Consider the following 10478-nt stretch of genomic DNA (forward strand, 5'->3'; position numbering starts at 1 on the left):
AAAAATAGTCCATGTATTGTATCAGTAGGCTATTACTTGTGTTGTGGGGACCTAAATCTGTTTAGAACATTGTGGGAACATAAGCAGATAAAGGCACATTTGGTTAACACTGTCTCTCTATCTCTCTCTCTCCCTCTCTCTCTCTCTCTCTCTCCCTCTCTCCTTGTGTATGTGTTTATGTTTGTGAAAGTGATGGTTTGTTGCATTTCTATTAAGCGCTGTGCGTAACTTGGCTGCCTGTTCAAGCCCGTCAGAATCCAGCCAATGAAGCAGGAAACAAGACATTTGTTTTACAAAATAAAAGCATCATCAAGACAAACGCTGTGGAAACAAAGTCAACAATCGCTTATAGATTTTGTGAACTACACACTTTGTACATATAACATCTGTTTGGTTTGGTTGCACGTTTCTACATTTCATCCATTCATGAGAATCAGATACATGCCTTTTGGGCTTTTATTTTGTCATCCAGCACCAGAAGTGGCTGTGTTTTCATAGGTGGTTTGACAGTGGAGTTTAATTTAACTCTCCTGCAGCGGGGTCCCATCAGTCACATCTCCTCTGGACTTTACTGAGCGCAGGACCAACCCTCAGTGGCATTAACGCAGAATGGATATCAAAGTGTTGGCACTCGTGGCTGCGCTCACTGTGGTGACATATGCGCCAGCTCAAGGTATGGACGTGTTTTTGCTCTTTCGCTTGTCCGATCCGCTTTATTTAGACTTTTATCTGCAGCTGTCGGTGAACAATAACCAGAATTAAATGTAACTTATAAAATACCATTTTAGTTGTTTCCTTGGAAAGATTCATTTCTATTCATGTGGCAAAAATGTCATTAAAGTTTGCGTAAAAATGCACAACTAGAAAGGAACGTTAGATCCGCTTTAACCATTTCACAACTGTTGACTTTTTGTACTTAATTAAAACCATAATGGACTTTTGTCAATATTAAACTATGCTTCCTATTATCCTATTTAAAAAAAAATCTTGATCAAAGTTTCTGGAAAACTCAGTTAAAAAGCCTAATTTATATTTACATGTTATCAAAATACTTTTCATCTAAATTGAACATTCTTCTTCTGGCTTTTAATTCATTTTTTTTTCCATTATCATTACCACATTGGATTAATGTTTGTGAGCTTGCTCTTCAGAGGGCGATAACATAAACAACTGGCTGCACATGTGTTTTCTTCCTTTCTTGTAATGAAATTCCGTTTCTTTACTGATCAACGTGTGTATTTGTTCTGCTCTTTGTTTTCATTACGCGCAAATGAGGCAGCAATAAGACAAAAGAGCCGTGTAGTCTTCACGGCGACACCAATCACACAACTTGAAGGTGTCGCTGCTTTTATTGTGGTAATAGCTTGAGACCAGGTGTAAAATAAATAATTAGCATCGAGTTTAATCTACCTCTGACCATCTGTTAGTGAGACCTCCTGCCCTCCATTAGTTTCACTTTCTTACTTTCTACCAAGGACATTCTTGTCCCGATTGACCTCCTCCCAAAATGTAGTATAGCTTTTTAATTTCACGTTTGATTTTCTTCCGTTGTAAACTGTGGGTTTTCTCAAATAGAGAGTAAAGAAAGGAAAACATAATCCTATTTATTTTTCCACATTACTCAACTGTGTACAAACCTGCAAGCTGAGGTTGTAATGGAAACTTTGAACATCCATCATGACGTTTTAAGGACCACACAGTTGTGTATATGAATGAAAGAATTTTAGTGTTTCTGGGATCTGCAAAATGCTGATATAAATTTAAGAAGAGGGTTCTGTGTGAGTTTGTAGAAAGAAAGAAAGAAATCAGTAATTACTTGGGGGTTTACCAAAATCTGAAATTACAATTTGTCTCATATAGGACCTAACAATCTGTATGAGGCTCAAAATCCTTAACCCCAGACTAGGATGAGGAAAAAAGAGAGAAAGAAAGAAAGTTAAAAAAGGTGATTGTTGGTTCCAGCCAGGAGCAAACCCAAGATGAGTGTTTAAATCGGACAGCTGTGCAGTGTGCGGGCTGTTTGGACGTATGGACACATTTCTGTAGAATTGTTGTGGCTCTGCATGCAATGTCAAAGATAATATGAAATATGGATTTATCTGCTTGCTACATCATAAAATGTTCACCTAATTTGATTGTTGAAATAATAATAATGATCTCTTATCCTATATTATGTAGTATCTCAGTTACCACTGGAGATTATTACCTTCATATAATCTATTATTTATTTGAATCATTATGAAACATGCTTTGCTTTAAATATTTATTTGTGTAACTGATACTTAAATGTTTTTTTTTGTTTCTTAGCAAAGCCCATCAGCCTGGTGGAGAGATGCTATTGCCGCTCGACAGTTAACAACCTTCCACGGGTCTACATCCGGGAGCTCAGGTTCATCAACACGCCCAACTGCCCCTTCCAAGTCATGTGAGTATCTTTTTTCATACTGATATCAATGTGTGGCGCTCACGCTAACACGCAGAGGTGCACGCTCTCTATCCCGGCACTTAAAAATCAGACAGGGTCCGTCCTCGTTGGACATTTCTCACCATCAATCAAGAGAGGTGACAGGTTAGAGAAAGGAGTTGTGAATGTGTGTGTACACACACACGCCCCTCTCTCCTTCGGCCTCATACACATCCACAGAAAGCAGGAGATTTTTACTGTCACATCCACAGGAAGTGCTCCGTCTAAGGAAGGTGGAAATTGGATGCAGTTTTGTTTCCAGCATGAAAGCAGAGTTGTGGGTTCTAATTGGGTGTGCTTCTCATTTGCTTGTCACACAGTGTTTCCTCTGCATACTGTGCTTACAAACTTTCGGTCTGATCCCATTCATTGTTTTGGCCTGTACTGGCTGAATTTTAGAGATGGGAAACAGCAATATACTGTGGTTGATCACAATGGAGCGGAAAAGAGGGAAGAGTTAAACAGATTTTGGTGAAAAACAGAGCGCCAACATGGAGACATATGATCCAGTCTTAACCCTTCCTGTTAATAACCACCGGGGTACGCTGGATTTAGAATGTAGCCTGCAGCCGTAGGTTGATGGATGGACTCCTCAGCCTTCATCTACTCACATTTTTACTGCACATTAATTAGGTCGCTCAATCAGGGCTGATCTTTGAGAGACAGCACCTGAATGCACACATGTTATACGTGAATAAATGCAACAGATTCACTAACACGGGGAAGAGTCATTATCAAACTCTGATACACTCCTGTGAAAAAGCTCCCCATATGTGTCGAAGTGGCGGGTTGATGTTAATTCAGGCTCATTGATAACAGCGTGTCGACATAGTGTCACGCTGAGTAATTCACCCTTTTATCTTCAGCTCTGCTATAATGTGGGAAACTTCTCTTTTTTTCTGATCAGTGCCAAGCTGAAGTCAAACAAAGAGGTGTGTGTGAACCCAGAGGTCCGGTGGCTGAAGCAGTACATGAGGAACGCTATCAACAAGTGAGTGCGCATGGAAATCAGATTGTGTGGATTGTGTGCTCGCAGCAGCAAACGCTCCTCAGACAACTCGTCTGAAGCGCTTCACGGTCACTTCCACTCTATTGACATTTAAAGTAAAGCGTTGCAGGGAAACAAAAAGTGCATATGCGCATGTGGGTATCTATCAATGCACCATTGTGAGAGTGACAGCTCATGATTGCCCAACTTATATCGTAGGCCAAACTGGTTACATGCTGATACATGATCGAGTGGGAGGAGAGGCGGATTCCACTTTCGCACACAAACTGTGGGTTTGATGTGGGATGATACCACATTGAATATGTTCTCAGTGTAATGTTATTTCATCACTGTTAGTACAATACTCATGTATGAAAATGCCGTTTTACTGAATATACACTTGCGCTTCACTTGGATTCGTTTTAATATGACACAAGAGGACACAATTGTGCAAATTTATACAAATACCTTCCTCCTCTACTCATGGACGTTAAAGCAGCTAAACATCCAAAAGTCCACAGCAATGCTCACTGTCTCCTTTCTGCCCTGAAAATCGAGGCCCTTTTCTGAAAAAACCCTAAGGCACCGTGAAGTTTATGGAAGGGATCAAGTTTCCATTCTTAAGTCGGTGCAGTCATATACTGACCCCCTCATTGGGCAGATTAAACAAACTGTGTCCTTGGATCTGGAGGCAGATAAAGATTAGTAAAAAAAAAGTGGATCTCCTGAGCTTCCCACGTGAGGAACCTAAACAAAGGTAGAATGTTCATCAGTCCTCTGCACTCTCAGCGCCTGCAGACTGATCCGCCCAGAGTCCTGCGGTCAGACTGTCTGTCTTGAGTCTGATTGTGGAGTGTTAACTTGTCGAGGTGTGAACAGTCCTCTGCATAACAAAACAGCTCATGCAGAGAGTCGATGGCGCTCATTCACAATGGATCAGGCCTTATGTGGTTCCAATTAGGGACAAATTTATTTACAATGTGTAAAAACGCACACGATTGTAACGCTGCACTTAAGTCTAGTAAACAAAACCGTGACTCCTCTTGTTTTTCAAATCAGCTGAAATGGGACTCGGCATTTAAACCAGAGTCAACATTTGAAGTGGCCACCCACGATCAACCGTTTGTGTTGCAAACGTGTGCACATCCCTGTGCAGCCGCTGCAAATGAGCACTCTGTAAAATTACGTCTTTAGACGCCTGATTTATCAAAACAAGTCATTTTTTCATTTACCAGAATTGAACTCAGAAGTTTCCAAAAACAAAACCTGGCAGCCGCCAATTGAACAAACACACAGGAGTTGGAAATGGCCAGCTAACGAAAGGAGGATTGAATAATTTTCTAAATGTGAATATAGAATAAAATCTTCAGCAATAATTATAGGTTGAAATATTTTGGCTTTGTAAACGTTAAGCAGCTGCTTTCATTTGACAAGAAATATATATAAAGTCCGACTTTTGGCACTTTCCCTTTATAACCTTGGCCTCCAGTCATGGCTGAACAAATATTCATTCATTTTCACTTGGTGTTTATTAGTTACAGGTTAACAGCAAGAGTTTGTCCAAGTGGATATGATTCAAAACCTTATTTTTGTCACCCTGCCAAACTTATTTGTTTTATAATCTCTTCTTCTTGTTTTTAATGAATTAGACAGAAAGCAACCAACTGTGTTATAGTCAGTCCCGAATATGTTTGGACGGTGTTGTCTTCACATCTATTTTGCATTACGATCAAACTCGTAACAGATTTTTCTCTTCTTTCCAGGATGAGGAAAAACAAGCAGGCCAACTGAAATAAAAATCCTGCAGAGATCCTCCTGAGTCACCACTGAGGATTGGGACCATCCTGAGATCATCTGGTATGTTGAACAGCACTTAACCCGGCCGCCGGGCTGACGCGGCCATTTGCATGGAACGAATCTACGACCCCTTCACCGTGAACACCGATCCACCAGCCTCCACCACCGTCTGTCGCCATCACCACTTTCACCACTTTATAGAGGTCATAGATGTTATTAGTGTGAAGTGCAATTATATCTGTGAGTGTATGTTTTTCTCAATATAATGTATATACTTTCTTGTTAATGGACTTCCACAGTAAAGAGCTATTTTTGGAGATATCTCTCGTTCCTCTGGCCTTTTCTGTCATTTAGGGTAAAGGACCTACACCTCAGGGTTGGGTCTGAGTCAAAGGGTTTTCTCACCACCAAACACGAGGCAAAGGTCTAACTTGCAAGTAGCAAAAAAACTGGAGCCTGCTGAACCGAGAGAAAACAGATTTATCTTAACTAAACCTAACCTAAACATGAGATCCAGTAATTTTGATTGCCTCTGATTTTAAAATGTAGTGTTTGGATTCTCATCTAAAAACCGAGGAACACAGCTGCAGAGTCATATTTCATGTTAAGTTAATTGTCGGCATGATATTTCAGCGGGGGCCAGCTACCCCAAGAATGAGTATACACAACGTATACAAGATCCTAGTAAAATGGAAATTACAATGTTTTTGTGATAGAAATTAGGATTCCAAAAAGGGCCCGAGCATTTCCCGAGCCGGTAAGCAGCTGGATCCCAATTATGTTTAATGTAGGAGCCAATAAATCTAAAATACGCTGGAATCCTAAATCAGTGTCAGTCAACCCATCATCAAAAGATGAACTCTGTGTGAAATAACCTCTTAGTATGAATGTCCATTTGAAAGAAGGGTGTACAGCAATTTTGAAAATAGTTACAGATTCAATAGTTAAAACTCATGGCCGTGTTTTTCTACAGCAGACAAAGTAGCACCAGTACTGATAACAAACCCATGTACCTAGATGTGACTACCCACAACTGTCATGCAGATAGCAATGCACTTTATATAGGATGTATTAATGTTTTAACAACAAAAAATTACTATTACTCACTAAGTCTGATCATTAAATTCTGTCTTCAGTCTTTATTTTTTATGTCTATCTTGCTCTTTCCCGTTCCTTTCTCTTTTTTTTTTTTTGATCAATGAATGTGCAGCTGCATTTAGGGAAATATGTTCATCCATTCATCCAAATCTCCCCCTCATATGTGAAATCAATATGATACAAATGTTTTATTTTTGTACTCTTTTATGCATTTATATATTCAGTGCAACATTTTTAAATGAAGGAATTGTACTCACAAACGAGCCATAAACAGTCGAAGTAAAACTTGTCAGTAAAAAAAAAAGGAAATCTTTAAAATGTTATAGCTACTCTTTTAATATATGATGTATGTTATGAGTATTTTCATAAATATAAATATATGTATACACGTTTATTCGGCTTGGGGACTCCCTCCTGTTTTTAGTCAGTGTAACGCAGGCTTTTCCAGAGCCAACACACACAGCTGGAGGAATCTTACTGTACCAGTGGGTCAGAGGGTAAATCTGAAGCTTTGATGTGAGAACATGTGTTTAGCTTTACTCACAAGGACAATGATCCTGCCTGTGATTTAACTATTAACTCAACAAGCGGCCATTAGGAAAACATTAGGGCTGAAAAGGGATGAACTTTTAACTTCCCTCTGAGGGCATTATGTGGGGCGGAGCACGGTAGTATATGTGACTCGCTGATCGAAACATAAGGGGGGGAGATAAACGGCGCTGAGTGGCAGCACGCAACTGGTTTTGCGACATTTGCTGACCAGCTTTGAAGTCCAGTTTAAACGTGATAAAAATCCGAGACAGGAGGAGATAGAGCCATTGATTTGTCCCAATTTGGAATGGAAATTGATCACATACTGTATAATCACTGTCTGACCTGATTGTGTTCGACTGTGTGAAATGTGGGTATCACTGCCGGAATCTGCAGGTAGCAACACGTGCTTTCCTCCTCTGCAATGTTAAGATTAAGCTTCACATCTCTACCACTATAAAGCATTTAAGATAATTGTTCACTGACAATATTTGCATTAAACTTTATACGACAAATAGCTCACATGTCATTTGCATTCTATCTTATATATAATAATGCTATGTATAATAATAATAACAATAAAATAATATGTTACTACACACTAAGCATCACTGACTTATGTGTGGTTTCAACTAATGAAAAGCAGTTGTAATAGTCATTGCTTTCTTGGGATCACTGCCAACACACACTACTTAATGCAGGTGGCGTCACCAAACCTATGAAGCCTGATGTGTAATAAAAGGCGATGTAAAAAGTTTAACTTGATATTTTATGTGCACGTTACATATACCTGCCAGTGGAAACCACTAGAAAAAATGCACGAAATCTTTGAAAAGCTAGTGAAGCCAAGTCCTTTATATAAAACATGATGTGCGTGAGAGACAAAAAACAGTGAATGCAAACATATAAAGAAGTCTCCTTTAATCAGGAGGCTTTACAGAGTAAATTAGGTGTTTTAAAGCACTAATACATCTGCACACTGAGTTTACTGAAGTGAAACTCAAAACATGATTAAATGTATTATTGGCAGATTTACACCACTGATCTTCCTCAGTCCCATGTCGGTGCCAACTGGGCACTACGCCTAAATAAACATATCCCAGATCTGTTCACACCAGCGTGTTTCACACCTTCATCACCAAACCTGAGAGACAAGTCATCTTCCTCTGATCCAAGGAAAATCCGGGAAAAAGCTACATTGTGAAGCGAGACCTTAGTCAAAAAGTTCATTAAAGTCAGCATTACAAGGCTAGTTTTTAGAATACCGTGGATAGAATAATGAAACCTGAAGGTTTGTCAGCGCCTGGAACTGTACAGTCGTCACTGCACTGGTTTGCTGGAAGGCTGAGGAATGTATGAACAGGACCAAACATATGAAATTCATATTCGGCGTTGCCTTCAAAACTCAGCTGGGGTTTAGGGTTCAGCCGCAATGTCACCGAAAAAAACTGACACCTTGACAGATGATTAAAGATTTGTCGTGTGAAATGCAAAAAGAATGACACGTAAGAGAGCGGAGAGAGGAGCAAATGTGCTCGTTTCACTTGCACTGCATGGTCCCTCCATCTTGGAGCATAAGGGCTCCCAGATGTGCAGCCAGTGAAATTCCACTTAGTGGTTATTCATCATGAAAATATAAAAAATCTACGTGCATGTGTGTTTGTGTGCATGTGTGCGTGCGTGAGAGGGTAACAGGGGTCATAGAAAGCCACTTCAAGAAGGTCCCAGTGAATATTGCTCTCCCCGGTCAGACCAGTTTTTAATAAAAGCTACAAGGTGGTAAAGTTAAACTGGGGTCACTTTTAATATGTGTATGCATATGTGTGTGCGTGTGTCTGACATAACTTCCTCACTCTACTCCATGGCCATTAACTTTGCTGTAGCCTACATTTAGCCACTCTGGCAGCTGCACACTGCAATTTCAGGGCCCTTAAAATGTCACCACCCTAAAAGCCGAGGCATCACAAGCACTGCCCTGGGGAGCGTGTACGGTGGTCGAAACGCAGGAACCTACCTATCTCACCGGGGATTGACCACGGAGGAGTAAAATGGCGCAACACGACGGCAATCAGTAGGAGGGAAATGAAAAGGATCAGGCCAGTTGTTGTGCAGCTGTGATCTGAAACATGGGAATTGTTTGAACTGGCAGGACGAGGATGTGACTGCACACAGATCTGGTTTTATTCAGTGATTTGTGGTTCACTGGACGTCTGATTATATTTGTTTCTGCTATTCTGGTTTGCCTGATGTAAACTTCTTTCACCCCAAAGTCACATGATGCAGAACATTGGATTGAAATGATGTAGTGGTGTTGCTCTGCTGGATGTTTGCAAATCATCTCTCCCGTTCTGTAGCATTTCCCGAGCCTATTAATAAGAGACCTGGTACTAGTTCTGCATGAAAACATTTGATCCCCCCAAAAGGAAACTTGACATTTGCTGTTTAACCCCCTCAACAATTAGCATATGAGCACCAGGTCAGCTACTGCAGAGCAGACACTCAGCTGTCATGTGGCATTGATTGATCTTTGGGTTTCTTTCCTGTTTGAAGGGTTGTTTCAACAAAGATTGAGCTCTAAATCTAGAAACCTTAGCCTGAGAGATAACAAAATGATGATAATGGGATATTTTACCAATGTTTATTGCTGTCTGCAAAGCTCTCCTTTCCCCCATATGAGATGCCATACTAGACGTTTTCAGACATGAACGCCATAAAACATCCCCACAAGTGTTCTCCAGACGTTGCTTTTCATGTATGAATAACACAGCAGGAGATTCTCTGGGCAGAAGCATTCACAACATCAGAAAAATCTCCGGATTGTTCAGACGAGGGGTGGTGGAGCTTGCAGGAGGGCGCTTGTAACGTATAAATTTCGCTGCGGAGATCACATGTTTTTGTTTATCACCAAAGCTCTCTAATCTCATGGTCTTTCCAGGTTGACATACTCCTCTAAATCATTTACGTGCATGGTACCTTCTTTTTGTCTCGGGTTTACTTTTTCAGTTTTGCTCACGTCGTGTGTTAGAGAGGCCATCAATATGCCAGCTCACTTGCGGGTGAATCCTCTGGATAATTTCCTGCTGTATTTTCACATGCTCTCACTCCAACAGTCTTCAGAGTTTTTACTATGGTGCTGAGAGATAATCTGCAGCATCTAACTCTGATGTTTGATCTCACATACAGCCCCTCAGGATTATTTCAGGAGATTACCTGGAGTTCAGTATGTATGTGTGAAAACAGCTATGTAAACATTACCCAACCTCCAGCCCTCAGAAGATAAACCAACTCAACTGTGACTGTGATTCTGATCCAGAGAGTTCCTTCACCAACACTTTAAATATCTGAGAGATCGACGTGTCTGCATCTGGAGAGTGTGAATCCACAGCTCCCGCTCTTTCTCAACCACATTTCTCTCCTGCTCCCCCCTTCTGTTCTTATTTACTCCCCTTGTCCCAGAGCAGGCCACTGCCCTGGGGCATCGGCTGGACCAAAATCATGCTCCCCAAGGGAAACATTAGCAGACTTGTAGCTGTTCTGGTATCAGATGACCCGTAGTACATTTCCACGAGTGCACACTCATACACTGAAAAGTCCCATGTA

The 10478-nt window shown here is 40.7% G+C and overlaps 1 protein-coding gene across 1 annotated transcript; it reads left to right on the plus strand.

Moving 5' to 3' along the window:
- Positions 1 to 512: 512 nt before the first annotated feature.
- Positions 513 to 7520, plus strand: cxcl12a (chemokine (C-X-C motif) ligand 12a (stromal cell-derived factor 1)). Its single transcript, XM_053435982.1, has 4 exons — positions 513 to 673; positions 2308 to 2425; positions 3372 to 3455; positions 5216 to 7520. Exons 1-4 carry the CDS (start codon positions 610 to 612, stop codon positions 5241 to 5243), a joined length of 294 nt encoding a protein of 97 aa, XP_053291957.1. The 5' UTR covers positions 513 to 609; the 3' UTR covers positions 5244 to 7520.
- Positions 7521 to 10478: the final 2958 nt, after the last annotated feature.

This window comes from Pleuronectes platessa, chromosome 12 (genome assembly GCF_947347685.1).
Source record: "Pleuronectes platessa chromosome 12, fPlePla1.1, whole genome shotgun sequence".
Lineage (NCBI taxonomy): Eukaryota > Metazoa > Chordata > Actinopteri > Pleuronectiformes > Pleuronectidae > Pleuronectes > Pleuronectes platessa.